The sequence below is a fragment of the Scyliorhinus torazame genome, chromosome 12 (assembly GCF_047496885.1).
Source record: "Scyliorhinus torazame isolate Kashiwa2021f chromosome 12, sScyTor2.1, whole genome shotgun sequence".
Classification (NCBI taxonomy): Eukaryota; Metazoa; Chordata; class Chondrichthyes; order Carcharhiniformes; family Scyliorhinidae; genus Scyliorhinus; species Scyliorhinus torazame.
In genome coordinates this window covers 141,276,009-141,298,837 of record NC_092718.1, presented here as the reverse complement: position 1 = coordinate 141,298,837, position 22,829 = coordinate 141,276,009, and the positions used below count along the sequence as shown (strand labels likewise).

Below are 22,829 nucleotides of genomic sequence, written 5' to 3'. Positions count from 1 at the left end.
TGTTGTCGACAGTGTGGAAGGATGTAGCAGGTTACAGAGGGATATAGATAAGCTGCAGAGCTGGGCTGAGAGGTGGCAAATGGAGTTTAATGTAGAGAAGTGTGAGGTGATTCACTTTGGAAGGAATAACAGGAATGCGGAATATTTGGCTAATGGTAAAGTTCTTGGAAGTGTGGATGAGCAGAGGGATCTAGGTGTCCATGTACATAGATCCCTGAAAGTTGCCATCCAGGTTGATAGGGTTGTGAAGAAGGCCTATGGAGTGTTGGCCTTTATTGGTAGAGGGATTGAGTTCCGGAGTCAGGAGGTCATGTTGCAGCTGTACAAAACTCTGGTACGGCCGCATTTGGAGTATTGCGTACAGTTCTGGTCACCGCATTATAGGAAGGACGTGGAGGCTTTGGAACGGGTGCAGAGGAGATTTACCAGGATGTTGCCTGGTATGGAGGGAAAATCTTATGAGGAAAGGCTGTTGGACTTGAGGTTGTTTTCGTTGGAGAGAAGAAGGTTAAGAGGAGACTTAATAGAGGCATACAAAATGATCAGGGGGTTAGATAGGGTGGACAGTGAGAGCTTTCTCCCGCGGATGGAAATGGCTGGCACGAGGGGACATAGCTTTAAACTGAGGGGTAATAGATATAGGACAGAGGTCAGAGGTAGGTTCTTTACGCAAAGAGTAGTGAGGCTGTGGAATGCCCTACCTGCAACAGTAGTGAACTCGCCAACATTGAGGGCATTTAAAAGTTTATTGGATAAACATATGGATGATAATGGCATAGTGTAGGTTAGATGGCTTTTGTTTCGGTGCAACATCGTGGGCCGAAGGGCCTGTACTGCGCTGTATCGTTCTATGTTCTATGTTCTAATTTGTAGACAAACCATCTCCATGGATCCCTCCTCACAGGTTGTAGCGAGATCCCAACATTGCATCCAGTGTGACCAACAATGACCAGAATCTCAAACTATTTACCTTTGCGCTCACTCACCGTGAATTCCAATCATATGTTCCAAAATCAAAACTCTTTCAGCTAATATCTTCAAAGCCTCCCGAAGCTGTTGGGTGTCTTCTCCCTGTGGAGTAAAGATGCAGCAGAAAGGGTGAGAGCAATATTAGCTTTGTTAATAACAATGCAATCCACATTAGTTTGGTACTTTCATTCTAACACTGACAAACATGTGAGTCCCTCACTGTTTCTCGCTAAGCAGGCACAATTTTGATACGTTACAATACCTTTGGAAGCCTAATTACAAATATTTTCAATAACATTTTATATTCTTATATATTTGCATTTTTGGTGAATTGGTTGAAACAAATGCTTAATTGATAAGATGTTTTAGTGATGTAGTAGTGACAAATGTGGTATAAAATAATTACTTTAGAGATATTAGTTACTGTAATGTAGATAGGCCGGTCTGATTCTGTTAGTTCACAGGCAAATAATTTCAGAACGCATGGCAAAGCAAGGGGGAGGGGTGTCCAGCTAAGGAGGAGAAAAGGATGCTGGGTAATAGGGGGCCAAAGGAAGGATGGGAAGTGAGCCAATTAGGATGTATGACCAGGTCAGGAGGGGTATAGGATGACCTATGGGAATCGTGTATGTGAAACTTGATGCCATTTGAATGTATCAGTAGAGATTTCTTTGTTCTACAGACTCACTCACTTCCGGAGATGCAGAAAGCAGCATGCGTTCTGTGTCTGTGTGAAACGAGTCAGACTTGCAAGTCAAATAAATATAACTAATGCTATGCCTGCAAATCCATCTCGAGTTTTATTGAGGCCAGACTGACGGGTAAAGAATTAAGATTTCTCAGTAGTGTTACTGGACTTGGATTAATGCTCCATAGACATAAGCACAAATCCTATCATCATAGACAAGTTTAATAAGAATTGACAGGGTCCTTCCTGTTTATTCCCGTATTTTCCCTTTCTTTTATTTTTGCCGTTATAATTTTGATCCATGGATGGTTAATGGACCTGTGGTTTTAAGGCAAGCAGCCTGTGGGCGGAATTCTCCCCCCCCCCCCCCACGCCGGGTGGGAGATTCGCCGGGGCGCCGCGCGTGTCCCACCACGCCGCCCCGACACCCGCACGTGATTCTCCCACCCATCCCCCCCCAAACTGGCGCAGCGAGAATCACGGCTGGCCGCTCGGAGAATCGGGGCGCGCCATTTGCAACGGGCGAGCGGCGATTCTCTGGCCTGGATCCTGGATGGGCCGAGAGGCCTGCCCAACACGACGGGTTCCCACCGGCGCCGTCCACACCTGGTCGCTGCTGGCGGGAACAGTGCAGGAACGCTGGGCAGGTGGCCTGTAGGTTCCTGCACCAGGGGGGGGGGCCTCAAAAGGGGTCTGGCTCACGATCGGTGCCCACCGATCGGCGGGCCGGCCTCTCTGAAGGAGGACCTCTTTTCCTCCGCTGCCCCACAAGATCCATCTGACATCTTCTTGCGGGGCGGCCTCGGGGAGAACGGCAACCGTGCATGCGCGGGTGACGTCATTTACACGCCGCCGCTTTTATGCGGCGCCAAGGCCCAGTGCGCATGAATGACGCGCGCTGATCCTAACCCCCCGGGGGCGGGAGAATAAGGGGATGGGAGCGGGCTCCGACGCCGGAATGAAACACTCCAGTTTTCACTCCAGCGTCGGCACTTAGACTCCCGATGGGAGAATTGCGCCCTCTATTTTTAATTCAAGCATAAGAATCCACAAGGCTGCGCTGGTTTAAACTGAAACTGCAGACTGGTTGGCACCAGTGAGAGAGATGGATTGGGATTTGATTTGATAGATTTGGCTGGTGGCTAATGATCTGGCCCAAAGGCTTATCCTTTGCCCGGTAACCAGTGGTGATCGTATCTTATCCCACTGGAATGCTATTCAAAGTCCCAAGGTTTCAGGTTGATCCTGTCAGCCCAAGGAAGGGCCTGCTATCCCTTTCCCCTCAGTTTTTCCTCAAAGAAAGCTTTGTAGGCTGTGTTTCTGAATGAGCAGAGAGTTTGAATCTATTTATAGGAGAACCATTACTGGCTGTGCAAGAAAAGTTTGGAACCTGCTATATTTCTCCAGAAGGCATGCGAGTGCTACTTTCCTGAATCTGCAGAAGCCGGAATGCAAACCACAAACTGGAAGCAAAGTTTGAAAAGAAATAAGGTGCCTCTGCAGAAAGCCTGGTAGTAATGTATTACTAAACTGCAGAGAACCTGAATGAATGAATCTACAGATAAATCATTAATGGTTGTAAACCAAAGACTTTAATCTGTAAGCTTTCTGTGAAGAAAAGTGTGCTAAAACCCTCATCTGGGCATTCCCTCCACTTATGATTTTTATCCCTTTCCACCCCCTGTGTGTAGAGGCTGGAGCAGGTTAAAGTGAGGATTAGGAATGACCTTATAGTTAACCAATTGTATTTGCTGCATACTTCATTATAGTTCTTGTTATAAATAAACAATAATTGTGTTTACATTTACAAGCCTGGTGACAGTAATTATTGGGTAGCCAAGGGCCAAAGACTTTGGTTAGTTTCATAACAATTATTGGTTAATTCACTTGTGTTGTGACTCCGGGGCATGTGGAGCTGGAATTGATCTTGCACTGGCCCAGCGTGTCGTAACAGAATCAGCCCAGATGGGTCACATGGCATTGACCGAGGCATCAGATATAATTTGGTGAATCCTCACCGGGAATACGGTGTGCGGTTTTGGTCTCCTTAACCAAGGAAAGATATACTTGCTATAGAGGGAGTGCAACAAAGATTCACAAAACTGATTCCTGGGATTTAGGGGTTGTCCTCTGAGAAAAGATTAAATAGGATGGACATTTATTCTCTGGAGATGAGGAGGACGTGAGTGTTCGGATTAAAAAATGAAAATTCTTACAGGACTCAACAGGCAGAAAGGATGTTTCCCCTGGTTGGGTATGTCTACAACCAGGGGCCAGTTCATTTAGGGCTGAGATGAGATGAGGAGGAATTTATTTACTTGGAAGATGATGAATCTTTGTAATTCTTTGTCCCAGCGGCTGTGGCAGTTCATTGGTAGGGTGTGTTCAAGACTGAGATTGATAGATTTCCACATATTATTAGGATATTGTTGTAAAACCTTTTGTGTGCCACTTTTTCTGCCATCCTGTTGCCTGTTTTGGCCTACTGTCTTCGGTTAGCTGCAACATTACAGCACATTTGGGGATTTCAGTTCAAATGTCAGTCTTTGGACACTGAACACCCCTGTTCTGATGGACCAGGCCAGGACGTCCCCTCACAGGCTCTGTGCCAGAACCTGTGATATTGATTGGATCAACTTGGCAAACAGCCAATGTAGAATTTCCAGTCTTCCCCTATGGGTGCCTGTGATGGATGAAGCCAGTCAGAAACTTTCAGGAAAGAAGACAGGTAATTTGCAGAGTTCCATTTTCGCTTCAGTTCTGAGAATGTTTCAGCCAAGTCACAGCTGGAAGGAGCTCTCTCTCTCTCTCTGCTGCTCACTCTCCCTCGACCAGGCGATATCCAAAACCTCCAAGCCAGTTATGTGAAGAATGCCAGCTGGTAAGGACCTTGAAGACAGCTCTCAAGTTTGTGTGAGGCTTCTGGATTAAGAAAACAAGCAGTCGCTGACCAGGTCGATAACCTTTTAATCCTCTGTCTGGAAGGCCGGGAAGAATCATAGAACCCTACAGAGCTCAAACTGAGAGCATTCTTAGAATTCAGCCGGCATTTGTGCATAAAATCAGGCACAATTTGTAATATGTACACTCCTCAAGACATCACTATTTATTTCCCCAAGTTCCATAACATCCATGTCTTTTTCAACAGTAAATACCGATGAGAAATATTCATATAGGATCTTACCCATCTCTTGTGGATCCACACTTAGATGACCTTGTCGATCCTCAAGGTGCCCTATTCTCTCCTTTGTTAACTCTTTTGGCCTTATGTATTTGTAGAAGCACTTTAGATTCTCCTTTGCCTTATCTGCCAAAGCAATCTCATGTCCCCTTTTTGCCCTCCTAATTTCTCTCTTAACTCTATACTCTTCAGGGGATTCACTTGATCCCAGCTGCCAATGCATGATATATGCCTCCTTCTTCTTTTTGACCAGGGCCTCAATATCCTGAGTAATCCAGGGTTCCCTACTTCTACCACTCTTGCCCTTTACTCTGAAAGGAATGTGATTACCCTGAACCCTGGTTAACCTTTGAGCCAGATCATTCTCCATAGCCATCTTAAAACTAATGGAATTATGGTCACTGGTCCCAAAATGATCCCTCACTAACACTTCTGTCACCTGCCCTTCATTATTTCCCAAGAGGAGGTCAGGTTTTGCCCCGTCTCCAGTCGGGCCATCCACATACTGAATGAGAAATTCCTCCTGAATACACTCAACAAATTTCTCTCCATCCAAGTCCCTCATGGCTGTCCCAGTCAATATTGGGAAAGTTAAAGTCCCCAACTATTACCGCCCTATTTTTCTTGCAGCCATCTGTAATCTCCTTACATATTTGCTCCTCAATTTCCTGCTGACTATTTGGGGGCCTTTCGTACAATCCTATCAAAGTGATCTCTCCCTTCTTATTTTTCAGTTCTACCCATATAGACTCAGTGGGCAAACCCTCGGATATATCCCCTCTCAGTACTGCCATAATATTCTCCCTAATCAAAGAAGCAACTCCCCCTCCTCTCTTACCTCCTGTTCTCGCTTTCCTATAGCGTCTGTACCCCAGAACATTGAGCTGCCAGTCCTGTCCCTCCCTTAGCTATGTTTCAGTAATAACTATAATATTCCAGTCCCATGTACCCATCCATGCCCTGAGTTCATCTGCCTTGTCCATCAGGCCTCTTTCCAATGCAATTTAATCTAGTCTTTCTTTGTTCTCTGCCCTGCTTTCTCAGACCATCTGTCCGGTCATGTTTTGTACACTCGCCCTGTGTTTTATTTCTCTTAGCTTTACTGGGCCCATTCATTGAGTTATCCACAGTCCCTGTACTCTGTACTGTGGCCCTTTTTGATTTTTGACTTTAGTTTCTCTGCCTTTCACTATTCCTCTTATTGCCTTTTATTTCTGTCCCCACTTTACTTCCCTCCGACTTCCTGCATTGGTACACATCCCCCTGCCACATAGTTCAAACCCTCCCCAACAGTCCTCCTCACTATCATCTGAACAGGTTTGGGTGAGAATGGACAGGGTAAGGTGGGAATTAATAGGCAGAGCACCAGATGTTCCCACTGCCATCAGCAGGTGAATGTCAGAGATGTATCAAAGTGCCTTTTACAAGTGAGGTACCTTCTCACTGTCCTTGGAGTCAGCATTGAGTAACGACCTATAGATTTCTCACCCCGTATTCTTTGAATGTACTTCTGGTCTGGGCTGTGGCACTGTTCTCAGCATAAGGCGCAGCACAGAGTGGGTATGGAGGTAATTCTTGCCTTATTGATCTGTAAGCACGGTAGCATAGTGATGAGCACAATTGCTTCACAGCTCCAGGGTCCCAGGTTCGATTCCCCGCTGGGTCACTGTCTGTGCAGAGTCTGCATGTTCTCCCCGTGTCTGCGTGGGTTTCCTCCGGGTGCTCCGGTTTCCTCCCATAGTCCAAAGATGTGCAGGTTAGGTGGATTGGCCATGATAAATTGCCCTTAGAGTCCAAAATTGCCCTTAGTGTTGGGTGGGGTAACTGGGTTATGGGGATAGGGTGGAGGTATGCGGATGGGAAGGGTGCTCTTTTCAAGAGCCGGTGCAGACTCGATGGGCCGAATGGCCTACTTCTGCACTGTAAATTCTACCTCTGCTGGAAATGTCTGTGGCCAATAGGACTCAGTTTACATGAAGATATGCCCAAATGTGTGGAACCAGGGACCTGTTCGTGCTTATAGAACTGGGTCCCAGCATGGTTAGGGATAGGGTTAGTAATTCCAGAGGGATAGCAAGCAAATTGTCATTAATTTGCCTTAACCACCACAACAACAATAATTTGTATTTACATAGCACTTTTACCAGTGTAAAATGCCCAAGGTGCTTCACAGGAGCATCATCACACACTGCATCATCTGGGGAGATATTTGAGCAGATGATCAAACGTTTGAACAAAGAGATCGACTTAAAGGTGTGTCTCAAAGAAGGAGAAAGGTGGAGTGATTTAGGGAGGGGTTCCAGAACTCGGCTCCCAGGAAGCTGAAGACGTGGCCACCAATGGCGGAGTGATTAAATTGGGGCTGCACAACATTAGAGGAAGGCATAGGTTTTGTAGAGTTTGTCTGGCTGGAGACGGTTATCGAGATGGGGAGAATCAAGATCACGGAGCGATTTGAAACCAAGGATGAAAATGTTTAATTGACATGGCCAGACCAGGGGCCAGTAAAGGTCAGAGTTAATGGGTGAATTGGACATGTTGAGGATGCAGATAGCAGAATTTTGGATGAACATTGCAATAATCAAATGGGAAGGCGGTGGCAGAGTGGTCTTGTCACTGGACTGGTTATTCAGAGACCCAGGGTTCAAATCGCACCAATAGAAAAAAAATCTGAAATTAAAAGTTTCATGATGACCATAAAACATTGTTAATTGTCTTAAAAACCTGAACATGTTCACGAAATAAACACAGTCTAGTCCATCACGAGAACCTGCCTCCCATCCATTGACTCGGTCTACACCTTCCGCTGCCTTGGGAAAGCGGGCAGCATAATCAAAGACCTTTCTCACCCGGCTTGCTCATTCTTCCAATTTCTTCTATCGGGCAGGAGACACAAAAGTCTGAGAACAGAAACTAACAAATTCAAAAACAGCTCCTTCCCCGCTGTTGCCAGGCTCTTGAATGACCCTCTTATGGACTGATCGGATCTCTTCACACATCTTCTCTACTGAGTGGTACTACACTCCTGCATGCTTCACCTGATCCCTGTGTCCATGTATTTACATTGTGTATTTATGTATGTCCTATGTTTTTTAATATATGGAACGATCTGTCTGGACTGTACGCAGAACAATACTTTTCATTGTACCTTGGTACACGTGACAATAAAACAAATCCAAATAACGCTCTTTAGGGAAGGAAATCTGCTGTCTTTACATGGTCTGGCCTCCACATGACCCCAGACCTACAGCAATATGGTTGACTCTTAGCTTCCCTCTAAAATGGCCTAGCAAGCCACTCAGTTCTAGGGCAATTAGTGATGAGCAACAAATTCTGGTCCAGCCACCGACCCCCATATGGGGCAACAAAGTTATGAATGAAGGTTTCAGCAGCAGATGAGCTGAGGCAGGGATGAAGTTGGGAGATGTTAAGGAGGTGGAAATAAGCCCATCTAAATGCAGATGCCTGTATGTTGGCTGGAAAGTTTAAATAAGATGTTCAGGTTGTGAGCAATCTGCCTCAGTGTCCCAAGATGACCGACAGTAAAGCACAACTTTGCACAGATCACACGGTAACAAATACAGATGTCCTCACACAGTTAGCTTACCCACTGATACGAATGAGGATAATTTTAACCGAGTTCCAATCATTTACTTAGTGAAGAATGAAAATTATGAAGGCCTCACCTCTGAATCTTTGTCACAGCATTCACCTTTCTGACCTGGTTCACCCTATTTAACAAAGAGAAACATTAATCAGTCATCACTTTGACCATCTAGATATTATTAGTTCTGACATCAGATGAATAATCGCAGTCACTCGATGAGATTAAACCGGGTTTGGATATTATAAACTGCTTTCACAGAAAATGCCTTTAGGTCTCAATCAGCTAACTTTCTCGGGCTATAAAATTGGTTGAAGCTCCGTTTACTCACTTCTAAGGTTTTTCTGACCATTTTACAGCAGCTGGTTGGCAGAACATAACAGAATTTCCAATATTTATTAATTCAAGGGACATTTAAACTGTACAAACATGAACTGTAGGATGATATGGAATTGGACGCATTGGGAAATAACTGCTCGAGAACTAATTTAAATAAATCCAGAATAAAACCACTCTGGTCATCCCAATTAACCCCGATTCACGTTCTGGCTCCAAAACTTGCCTTTGGTTTTAATCACGTGATTTAGATATTGGTTATTACTCATCCCTAGGTGCTCTGAGAAAATGGTTTTGGCCCTTCTTCCTGAATCTTTGAAGTCTTTGTGCTGATGGAGCTCTCAGGGTGGAGGTAGGTAGGGATTTCTGAGTTATTCACATGGGGGAGGGGTGGGGGGGGGGGGTGAAAGATAACCACTTTGTGATTTTGGTATGTGAATCCTTACACCTCTCTGCTCTTCCACAGTTCTTACCATTTAGAAAATATTCAGATTTATCCTTCTTGTATCCAAAGTGGATGACCTCACTCTTCCACACTGAAATCCATCTGCTGGTTACGGTCATCCATCAAAGTCCCTTTGTAACTTTCTGCTCCCATCCCCTGGTTACCGCATTATCTCACTTTATGTTGTCAATAAATGTGGATCTGTGGCTCTCTATTGAGTCATCATAAACATTGATAAATGTAGTTAACGTCTGAGGCCTCAGGACAGATTCCAGGAGGGCATCACGAGACATATCATGACAATTGAGTGTATACCCATTATCCCAACTCTCCGTCTCCTCGCTCCCGATCAATTCCACACCGAGATCATAGAATCATAGAATTTACAGTGCAGAAGGAGGCCATTCAGCTCATTGAGTCTGCATCGGCCCACACCTCCACCCTATCCCTGTAACCCCACCCAACCTTTTTGGACACTAAGGGCAATTTAGCATGGCGAATCCACCTAACTTCCACATCTTTGGACTATGGGAGGAAACCGGAGCACCCAGAGGAAACCCACGCAGATGCGGGGAGAACGTGCAGACTCCGCACTGACAGTGACCCAAGCCGGTAATCGAACCTTGGACCTTGGAGCTGTGAAGCAACAGTGCTGCCCACTGTGCTACTGCACTGCCCGAGTAGGTTGTCTCCAATTTCAACAATTTCCTGTGTCGTTTATCTTCATGACCCATTATCTTTATGACCTCAGTCACACATCATCCTGATTTGGGTGTGTAACACTATTCTTCCATCGCCAATAGCTCAATGGCCTGGATTTCCTTACTTAGCACTATTTTGGGTCCAATCAGCAGTTTCAGGAATATGCACATCTCTTGATCAAAGAAACGAGAACCGTAACTTCCACCCAGCAGCTGAAAGTCATGTCCCTTTAGAATTTGTAAGAGTTTAACACGCACTGACCAATTCCGCTGGCTGGAGCTGGTTGGAGCTGGCAGTGAATGAGTCTCCGAAAGCCTCAATGTGATGCAATCTCATTATACTGGCTGCTGGAAATCAGGGCCCAGTAAAACTGACAGGCCAAGGAGAAGGCCCTTTTGTTTTCAGGAAATATTCAATTAAAAAAAAAATGTAACAATGCACATCATTATGAGTTGCAGAGTAAAAAAAAATTATTTGACAAAGAATCATCGAGACTCTCTCTCCACAGATGCTGTCAGGCCTGCTAAGATTGTCCAGCACTTTTTGTTTCAGATTCCAACATCCACAGTAATTTGCTTTTATCATCTCTCCACTGTTGTTTTTGCCAATTATCTGAAATCAATAACTTCAAGTTACTAATTTTCCTGCTTGTGGAAGCAATTTCTCTCCAACTACTTAATCAAAACCCCTTAGAATTTTGAATATTTTCACTAAATCCCTCCAAAGTATCTTTCCTCTAAAGAGGATTATTTCAGAGTCTCTAATTTCTGTACATAACTAAATTACCTCATCGCATTTACAATCTGAAAAACCTCCTCTGCATCATCTCTCGGACTTTGGTATCCTGATGAAGGTGCAGTGCTCAAAATTAGACAAGTATTCTCACTGGCCTAACCCTGGTAAAGGTTTAGCACCATGTCTATTAATGAAGCCAGGAGTTCATATCTGCTCTTTCACAGCCTTATTGGTTTGTTCTTGTAACAATCCAGGAGATATGAAGATGAAGGTTTAAATAATTTTATTTTAAACTAAAATGTAAAGCACACCCACAGCAAACAACATAAGTGTCCCAGCCCTGGACTAATAGAACTAACTCCCAGTCCAGGTCTAAGGCATCTAAAGGTCTAATGAGTCTCAGCCTGTTGCCATGGGAACTCGTACACGATGAGCCCATGGGGAGATCGATGAGTGATCCCTCGTGGTCCTTGTGAGGGTTAGCATAGTGGGTGCTCAGGGGCTTACCACACCCTTAATTTGGGTGTGGTAATAGAGGTGTGGGATGAATCCCGTTGAGGGTCAGGGTGGTGGAGGAACTCCTGTGGTGGAATGAGGTGGAGAGTTACCAAGTTATGAGTAGTTTTAATTCTTCACACTTTTTCTGAGTAACTATTGATGTAAGACAGTCAAAACCATCCGAAGTTTGGGATTGTTATCACATATTCAGATGGTTCCCAGTGCAGAGCAATTGCCAAGAGGAAGTTTTCACTTCTGGGCAAGGTGGAGGAGTGGAATGTTAGGAAGAAGAAATAGCAGGAGCAGGCTAAATGGCCTATTGGGCCTGCCTCAACATTCAATACAATCATGGCTGATCTTGGGCAGCACAGTTTATGTTTCTGGAACCTACCTCTTCATTCACCTGAGGAAGGAGCAGTGCTCCGAAAGCTAGTGATTCGAAACAAACCTGTTGGACTTTAACCTGGTATTGTAAGACTTCTTACTGTGTGGAGTGTGTACATTCTCCCAGTGTCTGCATGGGTTTCCTCCGGGTGCTCCGGTTTCCTCCCACAGTCGAAAGATGTGCCGATTAGGTGGATTGGCCGTGATAAATTGCCCCTTGGTGTGCAGGTTGGGAAGAGTTGTGGGGATGGGGCAGGGTAGTGGGTGCTTTTTTAAGAGGGTCTGCAGACTCGATGGGTCGAATGGCCTCCTTCTGTACTGTAGGGATTCTATAGATTCCATTTCTCCGCGCCCCCCCCCCCCCAACCCTTAATTCCCCCGAGAGAACAAAAATCTGTCTTTCCCAATCTTAAATAAACTAATGAAACATCCATTGTTTGCACTGAGGGTGGGGAGAGAACTGAGGATGGGGGGGGGGGGGGGGGGGGGGGGGGGGGGGGGGGGGGAAGAATTGAGGCTGATGAAGGGATGGGAATGGATCAAAATTCTGATAGAGTTGGGCAGGAAAGCTGTGGCTGGGAAGCAGAGCATGGCCGTTAGTATAGAATGTAAGTCAATTAATCAGATCTGGAATAAAGCTAGTCTCAGTAATCGTAACCATGAAGTCACTGCCAATTGTCATCCCCTTCAGGAAACCTGCCATCCTTACCTACTCTGGCCGACATGTGACTCCAGATCCACAGCAATGTATTTGATTCTTAAATGCGCTCTGAACTGTCACTCCATTGTATCAAACCACAACGAATCCGAAAAGGAAAGAAACTGGACTGACCATCCATCGCTAACCCAGGCACTAGAAACAATAACAGCAAACCCAGCCCTGTCAACTTTGCAAATTCCTCCATACAAACATCATGGGGACTTGTGCCAAAATTGGAAAAGCTACGCGTGAGTATGACTATGTCTCAGAGACCACCATCATCATCATCACCACCATCCCGGAACTCTCGGAAGCACCACGAGTGACTGAGCTGGCTGGGTCTTAAAGGAAATAACTGCTAGACTGGGTCTACAACAGGGAAAAACCTTATCCTCACCAATCAACCTGTTTCAGATGCATCTGTCCACGACAGTATCGGTAGAAATGACCACACACAGTCCTTGTGGAGACAAAGTCCCATCTTCACATTGAGGATACCCTCCATCGTGACATGTGGCACTACCACCGTGCTAAATGGGATAAACTTCAAACAGATCCAACAACTGAAGGCTGGGCATCCATGAGGTGCTGTGGGCCATCAGCAGCAGCAGAATTGTATTCAACCACAATCTGTAACCTCCTGGCCCGGCATATCCCCCACTCCACCATTACCACCAACCCAGGGGATCAACCCTGGTTCAATGAAGTGTGAACGGAGGCATACCAGGCCAGGAGCAACACCAGTATAACAAAAAATAAGCTGTTATCCTGGTGACAACACAGGACTATTTTCATGACAAACAATACAAGCAGCAAGTAATAGACAGAGCTCAGTAATTCCACAACCAATGGATCAGATCTAAGCTCTGTAGTCCTGCCACATCCAGCCTTGAATGGCGGTGAACAATGAAACAACTCAGAAGAGGAGGCTCCACAAATATCCTCACCCCTCAATGATGCAAAAAACAAGGCTGAAGAATTTGCAGCAGTCTTAGTCCAGAAGTGCCAAGTGGATGATCCATTTTGGCCTCCTCCAGAGACCCCAACATCACAGATGTCAGTCCTCAGCCAATTCAATTCACTCCATGTGATATCAAGAAACCGCTGAAGGTTTGGAGTAGTGGACTAACCGGGAGTGCAGGAGGCGAAAGAGGCCGGCATTCTGGCCTTTGCATCCCTAGTAGCCCGGCGAAGGATCTTGCTAATGTGGAAGGAGGCGAAGCCCCCCAGCCTGGAGGCCTGGATAAATGATATGGCTGGGTTCATAAAGTTGGAGAGGATTAAGTTCGCCTTGAGAGGGTCTGCGCAGGGGTTCTACAGGCGGTGGCAACCGTTCCTAGACTATCTCGCGGAGCGTTAGAGGAAGGTCAGTCAGCAGCAGCAGCAACCTTGGGGTGGGGGGGGGGGGTTGGAGGGGACATCCTGGGAGGGGGGGGGGGGGGAAAAGGGGGAACTGCCTGGGAGGGTGGATGAGCAAGAGATAACATGAAGGGTTGGGGAAACTGGCACGCACGGGTGAGGGCCAGTGTACAAAGCTGTGTAAATATATCATTTTGCCATGTATATATCTTGCTCTGCGCGATTTCTCATTTTTTTTTTGTTATGGGGGGGGGGGGGGGTTATTGTTTGTAAGGGAGAAAAATTGTGTTAAAAAACTTTCATAAATATATTTTTTTAAAAAGAAACCGCTGAAGGCACTGGATACGGCAAAGGCTAGGTCCTGGCAATAGCACTGAAAACCTGCGTTCAGAACTTGCCAATGCGTAATCTTACACATTCACTTCATCCACCACCGATGCACAGTAGCAGTAATGTGTACCATCCACAAGATGCATTGCAGCAACTCACCAAGGCACCTTCTACAGCACCATCCAAACCAGTGACCTCTGTCATCTTTCTAGGGCAAGGGTACCAGACACATAGGAACCCCACCACTTAGAGGATCCCCTCCAAGTCACTCACCACCGTGACTTGGAAATATATTGCCGTTCCTTCACTGCCACCAGGTCAAAATCCTGGGACTCCCTCCCTGACAGCACTGTGGGTGGAACTACACCATATGGCCTGCAGTGACTCAAGAAGGCAGCTCACTGCACATTCTCAAGGGCAATTAGGGACGGGCAATAAATGCTGGCCTAGCTGCTGCCATACACATGCCACAAAATAATTTTTAAAAATCATGTGGGAACTAACAAAAATGAAACATTGGGAGGGGTGCACATCATGGGAACGGTCTACCACAGTTAGGTTTCTGCCCATTTTTTCTGCAGAGTTTCCAAAGGATCTTTGCTCAGTTTACTCTTCTTCTCCATCTATATGTGAATAAGATCAATACACCTGTACATGTCTGAACCGGTTAATAATTATAACCAGACACCTGTACATGTCTGAACCGGTTAATTATTATAACCAGACACCTGTACATGTCTGAACCGGTTAATAATTATAACCAGACACCTGTACATGTCTGAACCGGTCAATTATTATAACCAGAGATGAACTTACCGGAAATCCTCTAAAGCCATCCTCTCCACGGAGGCCTGGTTGACCCTGTTGATACAACAGAATAACAAATTTGTGAAATAGGCTTGTTATCAGAGACACCTGATGGTGACAGGAGAATTTCCTAATTTCACCTTTCTTTTTAAAAAAAAATATTTTTATTCTCCTCCTTTTTCACATTTTCATCAAATTTACACCCACCAACTGACAATCAACAATAACAAAAACAATGGCAATCCCCTGGTCAACAATCCCTTTATCCCACCCACTCTCAAACAGCCTCAACATTTTAAATACCAAACACAAATGAAAAAGAATCAGGAATCCACCATCAACCCTTACATAATCACCAATAACCTAAACATTCCAAACAGCAACCCGCTAATGTTTGATGTCATCCAATTCTTGAAAATCCTCAATTCGAACTTCTTAATTCCAGCAGGTTCCCCCGCCGAGGCACAGGGTGGAGTAAATGACCTCCATCCCAACAGGATCACCCTCCAACCCCGGCCAATCCGATACCCCGAATATGGCTTCTCGGGGACCTGGTTTGAGTCTCACATTCACCACCCATGAGATTACCCTAAAGACCTCCCTTCAATACCCCTCCACTTTTGGACAGGACCAAAACATATGAACGTGATTTGCAGAGCCCCACCCCCACAGCATTCACAAACATCATCCACCCCCTCAAGGAGTCGTCTCATCCTCGTCCTTGTGAGGTGCATCCTATAGACCACCTTCAACTGTATCAGCCCCAACCTCGTGCACGAAGTTGACGCATTCACCCTCCGGAGCACCTCACACCACAACCCCTCCTCCATACCATCCCCAAACTCTTCCTCCCACTTCGCCTTAATCCTCTCTACGATACCTTATCCTCCGCCAGAATCACCCCATAAATCTCCGACACCACCCCCTTCTCCATTCCCCCCGTCGTCAGTACCTCTCCCAACAGTGTGGGAGCCGGAAAGCTCCGTACCTCCTTCCTCAAGAAACCTCAGACTGTATATATTTAAGCATCTCCCCCTACCCCAATCCATATTTCTCCCCCAGCTCCTCCAGCCTCGCAAAGCAGCCCCCCAGAAACACCCTAACTCCCCTCTCCTCCCATCTCCGATACCTTCCTCCCACTCCCTGGCTCAAATCTATGATTCCCCCGAATCAGCATTTCCTTTGACCCTCTGCCTCCAGATCTTCAACGTCACCACCACCACCGGACTCCTCGAATATTTCCCATGGGCTATCGGGAGCAGCGCTGTTGCCACGCCCTCAACCCTGACCCCCTGCACAGACTCTCCTCTAATCTAACCCACTGGGAGTCTCCCCCTCTAACCCAGCCCCGTACCTTCTCAGCATTCGCCGCCCATTAATAATACAGTAAATTGGGGAGACCCAACCCCTCTGACTGCTGTCCTCTCTGCTACAGCACCTCCCTAATCCTAGCCACCTCCCGTTCCCTCCGCCATCCCCCCCCCCCCTCAAATAAACGAGGTAATCATCTTTTCTACTTCCTTAAAAAAACGTCTTTGGCAAAAAGATAATAATCTAACCCACTCCACAAATCGTGGCCCAATCCCAAACTGCTCCAAAACCGGCATCAAATACCCCCACTCAACCCGGACAAAGGTCTTCTTGGGGTCCAACGCCACTACACCTCTGTCTCCCTCCCCTCCTCCGGTGCCATACCTGCATTCAATACCCTCCCAATGTTCAAAAAGAGCTGTCTCCCTTTCACAAACCCCACCTGATCTTCCCCTATCACTTTCAGGAGGCACTCCTCCAGCCTACCCGCCAACACCTTCGCCAACACCTTTGCATCCACATTCAAGAGTGATATAGGCCTATACGATCCACACTCTGTCGGATCCTTATCCTTCTTGAACAACAAGGAGATCGATGCCTGCCCCAAATTCTGTGGCAACATCCCCTTCCCTATCGCTTCCATCAGCGGCGCCTACTTATCCCTAAATTTCTTATAGTACTTCACCGGAAACCCATCTGGCCCTGCTACCTTACCCGACTGCATCCTCCCAATCGCATCCTTTATCTCCCGCTCCCCTATCGCCTCCTCCAATGTGGCCCTGTCCTCCTCCCCCAATATCGGATATTCCAAACCATCCAGGAATCCCTGCATCTCCCGATCCTCCCCACCGAGGTTCCAACCTATACAACCTCTCATAAAACTCCTCAAACACACGATTGATCTGGTCCAGAGCCACCACTAACTTCCCTGCCCTATCCCGCGCCTGAACAATTTCCCTCACCGGTGCCTCCCTCCAAAGTTGACCGGCCAGCATGCCGTCTTCTCTCAATACTTGTAGAACCACTCCCCTCGCCCGCCTCAATTGGCGCACCGCCTTCCTTGTGGTTGGCCGGTCAAAACTCGGCTGCAATTCCTTCCTCTTTTCCAACAGTGTTGGATCCACATCCTCTGCATACCTCCTGTCCACTTCCAACATTTCATCTATTAACTTTTGCCATTCCACCCTCTCCTCCTTATCCACTTTTGCCTTAAACGATATCACCTCCCCCCCTCAATACTGCCTTCAATGCTTCCCATACCACAGCCTGCGAGTTGTCCCCCGTACAATTAAACCCCACATATTCCTCGAAACCCCGCGTATTCCTCAATTACTTTCCCAATCTTTTAACAAAACCCTCGGTCCCCCAACATGCCCCACATCTAATCTCCACCCCAGCCTCTGCACTGCCCCCCTCTCCAACACATATCCACTCAATGCGGCGCATGACCTGATATCACAATTGCTGAATATTTAAACCCCTTGACTCCAGCCAACAGCGCCTTCCCCACCACTAAAAAAATCTATCTGCGAATAGAACTTATGAACCAAAGAGAAAAACAAATACACCCGCTCCTCTGGGTGCAAGAACCTCCAAGGGTCCACTCCTCCCATTTCCCAGCCGACACCTTCACTCCCCCTGACTGGGATCATGGATTGTGACCTGTCCAATTTTGGCTCCTGCACCAAATTCCAGTCTCCACCCACTATCAATTAATGTGAATCCAAGTTGGGGACAGCCCCATACACCTTCTCTGCAAACCCCACATAATCCCACTTGGGACCATACACACTTACCAACGCCTCCAACCTCCCCTCCAATGCCCCTGTCACTGTCACATACCTACCCCCCTGATCCACCACCACTTTGTCCATTTGGAACCTCACTCTTTTACTAACCAGGACTGCAACTCCTCACGCCCTGCCATCAAAACCCGAGTGAAATACCTGACTAACCCAGCCCTTCCTAAGCCTCACCCGATCCTTCATCCTCAAATAAGTCTCCTGCAGCATTGCCACATCAGCCTTCAAACTGTTCAGGTGCGCAAGCATCCTCAACCTCTTCACTGGGCCTCCCAGCCCTCTCACGTTCCACGTAACTATCCTAACACGGAGTTTCTCTCCCCCTCCCCCTCCCTTCCTATCCACCATCATCATAACTCCGGGCCTTCCCACTGGGCCTGACCCATTCCTATCCATTGTTAACATCGAACCCCATCCCCCACTCCCAGAATCCGCCCCCCCCCCCCCCACTTCCTCTCGAACAAGCCTCATGACACCTCCGTTCATTAGCCGACTTAAGTTTGCGAGTGCGGGGGCTCCTGTCCAGGCCTCCCCTCCTGCCCAACCCCAGGAAAAACAATCAAACATACACATCACAGAAAAAAACATTGCTGCAAAGAACAATAAAAAAACTTAACCTCTATAACAGCATGAAGTAAAAACATAAGTCAAAGCTACATATAGGCACTCTCCCAACTCCCCTTTCACAGTCCACAACACCTCTTCAGTCCCATTCTTCACTTATGCTCCAAGCCTTCTGCCTTCACAAACGCCTCCGCCACCTCCATTGTCTCAAAGTAGAAGTCTTACAACACCAAGTTAAAGTCCAACAGGTTTGTTTCAAACACTAGCTGTTGGAGCACTGCTCCTCCCTCAGGTGAATGAGGTGAATATGCCTCTTCATTCACACAAAAAAAATCTCGGTTTAAAAGGACAGAAACTGCGGCTGCAGAAAGTGCAATCAAGATGTTGTAAAAGTGGGATCATAATTATTTCAAACTATGTTTATCTTTAAAAGGAGGCCAAATGAGTTTTTGTCATGATTTCTGCGGAGTAGATAATTAGAGACATTGGGCCCGATTCAACACGGAAGAAAAGTTTGTTTTTAGAACATAGAACATTACAGCGCAGTACAGGCCCTTCAGCCCTCAATGTTGCGCCGACCTGTGAAACCACTCTAAAGCCTATCTACACTATTCCCTTATCGGCCATATGTCTATCCAATGACCACTTGAGTGCCCTTAGTGTTGGCGAGTCCACTACTGTTGCAGGCAGGGCATTCCACGCCCTTACTACTCTCTGAGTAAAGAACCTACCTCTGACATCTGTCCTATATCTATCTCCCCTCAATTTAAAGCTATGTCCCCTCGTGCTAGACATCACCATCCAAGGTAAAAGGCTCTCACTGTCCACCCTATCCAATCCTCTGATCATCTTGTATGCCTCAATTAAGTCACCTCTTAACCTTCTTCTCTCTCACGAAAACAGCCTCAAGTCCCTCAGCATTTCCTCATAAGATCTTCCCTCCATACCAGGCAACATTCTGGTAAATCTCCTCTGCACCCTTTCCAATGCTTCCACATCCTTCCTATAATGCGGCAACCAGAATTGCACGCAATACTCCAAATGCGGCCGCACCAGAGCTTTGTACAGCTGCAACATGACCTCATGGCTCCGAAACTCAATCCCTCTATCAATAAAAGCTAACACACCGTACGCCTTCTTAACAACCCTCTCAACCTGGGTGGCAACTTTCAGGGATCTATGTACATGGACACCGAGATCTCTCTGCTCATCCACACTGCCAGGAATCTTACCATTAGCCCAGTACTCTGTCTTTCTGTTATTCCTTCCAAAATGAATCACTTCACACTTTTCTGCATTAAACTCCATTTGCCACCTCTCAGCCCAGCGCTGCAGCTTATCTATGTCCTTCTGTAACTTGTAACATCCTTCCGCACTGTCCACAACTCCACCGACTTTAGTGTCATCTGCAAATTTACTCACCCACATTCTATGCCTTCCTCCTGGTCATTTATAAAAATTACAAACAGCAGTGGCCCCAAAACAGATCCTTGTGTACACCACTAGTAACTGGACTCCAGTCTGAACATTTCCCACCAACCACCACCCTTTGTCTTCTTCCAGCTAGCCAATTTCTGATACAAACTGCTAAATCACCCTGAATCCCATGCCTCCGTATTTTCTGCAGTAGCCTACCGTGGGGAACCTTATCAAACACTTTACTGAAATCCATACACACCACATCAACTGCTTTACCCTCATCCACCTGTTTGGTCACCTTCTCAAAGAACTCAATAAGGTTTGTGAGGCACGACCTACCCTTCACAAAACCGTGTTGACTATCTCTAATCAAATTATTCCTTTCCAGATGCTTATACATCCTAGCTCTTATAAACCTTTCCAAGATTTTTCCCACAACAGAAGTAAGGCTCACTGGTCTATAGTTACCGGGGTTGTCTCTACTCCCCTTCTTGAACAAGGGGACAACATTTGCTATCGTCCAGTCTTCTGGCACTATTCCTGTAGACAAAGATGACTTAAAGATCAAAGCCAAAGGCTCAGCAATCTCCTCCTTAGCTTCCCAGAGAATCCTAGGATAAATCCCATCTGGCCCAGGGAACTTTTCTATTTTCACACTTTACAAAATTGCTAACACCTCCTCCATATGAACCTTAAGCCCTTCTAGTCTAGTAGCCTGAATCTCAGTATTCTCCTCGACAACATTGTCTTTTTCCTGTGTGAATACTGACGAAAAATATTCATTTAACACCTCTTCTATCTCCTCGGACTCCAAGCACAACTTCCCACTACTGTCCTTGACTGGCCCTACTCTTACCCTAGTCATTTGTTTATTCCTGACATATCTATAGAAAGCTTTAGGGTTATCCTTGATCCTACCTGCCAAAGACTTCTCATGTCCCCTCCAGGCTCTTCTTAGCCTCTCTTTAGGTCCTTCCTAGCTAACTTGTAACTCTCGAATGCCCTAACTGAACCTTCATGTCTCATCTTTACATAAGCCTCCTTCTTCCTCTTGACAAGTGTTTCGACTGCTTTAGTAAACCACGGTTCCCTTGCTCGACCACTTCCTCCCTGCCTAACAGGTACATACTTATCAAGGACACGCAGTAGCTGTTTCCTTGAACAAGCTCCACATTTCCATTGTGCCCATCCCCTGCAGTTTTCCTCTCCATCCGATGCATCCTAAGTCTTGCCTCATCGCATCATAATTGCCTTTCCCCCAGATATAACTCTTGCCCTGCGGTATTTACCTATCCCTTTCCATCATTAAAGTAAACTTAATCGAATTGTGGTCACGATCACCAAAGTGCTCATCTACCTCCAAATCTAACACCTGTTCATCATTAAAGAATTTACAATGCAGAAGGAGGCCATTCGGCCCATCGAGTCTGCACCGGCTCTTGGAAAGAGCACCCCACCCAAGGTTAACACCTCCACCCTATCCCCATAACCCAGTAACCCCACCCAACACTAAGGGCAATTTTGGACACTATGGGCAATTTAGAATGGCCAATCCACCTAACCTGCACATCTTTGGACTGTGGGAGGAAACTGGAGCACCCGGAGGAAACCCACGCACACACGGGGAGGATGTGCAGGCTCCGCACAGACAGTGACCCAAGCTGGAATCAAACCTGGGACCCTGGAGCTGTGAAGCAATTGTGCTATCCACAAGGCTACCGTGCTGCCCCTGTTCTGGTTCATTACCCAGTACCAAATCCAATATGGCTTTGCCTCTCATATTTACATATTGTGTCAGGAAACCCTCCTGCTCACATTGGATGAAAACAGACCCATCTAAAGTTCTCGAACCATAGCGTTTCCAGTCAATATTTGGAAAGTTAAAGTCCCCCATAACAACTGCCCTGTTGCTTTCGCTCCGATCCAGAATCATCTTTGCAATCCCTTCCTCTACATCTCTGGAACTTTTCGGAGGCCTGTAGAAAACCCCTAACAGGGTGACCTCTCCTTTCCTGTTTCTAACCTCAGCCTATACTACCTCAGTAGATGAGTCCTCATCAAACCTCCTTTCTGTCACCGTAATATTGTCCTTAACTAACAATGCCACCCCTCCACCTCTTTTACCACCTTCCCTGAGCTTACTGAAATATCTAAACCCCGGCACCTGCAACAACCATTCCTCTCCCTGCTCTATCCATGTCTCTGAAAAGTCCCAGGTACCAACCAATGCTGCAAGTTCACCCATCTTATTCCGGATGCTCCTGGCATTGAAGAAGACACACTTTAAACCACCTTCCTGCCTGCCGGTACACTCCTGCAACTTTGAAACCTTACTCATGACCTCACTACTCTCAACCTCCTATATACTGGAGCTACAATTCAGGTTCCCAAGCCCCTGCTGAATTAGTTTAAACCCTCCTGAAGTGCATTAGCAAATTTCCCCCCCAGGATATTGGTACCCCTTTGGTCCAGGTGTAGACCATCCCGTTTGTACAGGTCCCACCGACCCCAGAATGAGCCCCAATTATCCAGAAATCTGAAACCCTCCCTCCTGCACCATCCCTGTAGCCATGTTTCAACTTCTCTCTCTCCCTATTCCTTGTCTCGCTATCACGTGGCACGTGGTAACAACCCAGAGATAATAACTCTGTTTGTCCTAGATCTAAGTTTCCACCCTAACTCCCTGAATTCCTGCCTTACATCCCTATCGCTTTTCCTACCTACGTCATTGGTACCTATGTGGACCACGACTTGGGGCTGCTCCCCCTCCCCCTTAAGGATCCCGAAAACACGATTCGAGACATCACGCACCCTGGCACCTGGGAGGCAACACACCAACCGCAAGTCTCTCTCATTCCCACAGAATCTCCTATCTATCCCCCTAACTATGGAGTCTCCAATGACTAGTGCTCTACTCCTCTCCCCCCTTCCCTTCTGAGCAACAGGGACAGACTCTTTGCCAGAGACCTGTACCTCATGGCTTACCCCTGGTAAG

The 22,829-nt window shown here is 46.6% G+C and overlaps 1 protein-coding gene across 3 annotated transcripts in view; it reads right to left on the bottom strand.

Annotated features, from left to right (window-relative positions):
• The window catches only part of LOC140386627 (collagen alpha-1(XXVI) chain-like), a 472,629-nt gene that overhangs the window by 48,107 nt on the left and 401,693 nt on the right, over positions 1-22,829 (bottom strand). For all 3 annotated transcript variants that reach the window (XM_072469109.1, XM_072469110.1, XM_072469111.1), the window contains 3 exons: positions 14,748-14,792; positions 8,525-8,569; positions 987-1,071 (listed from right to left, as the gene is read on the bottom strand). In XM_072469109.1, the coding sequence (XP_072325210.1) occupies positions 987-1,071; positions 8,525-8,569; positions 14,748-14,792 (175 nt within the window). The remainder of the gene's footprint in view (positions 1-986; positions 1,072-8,524; positions 8,570-14,747; positions 14,793-22,829) is intronic.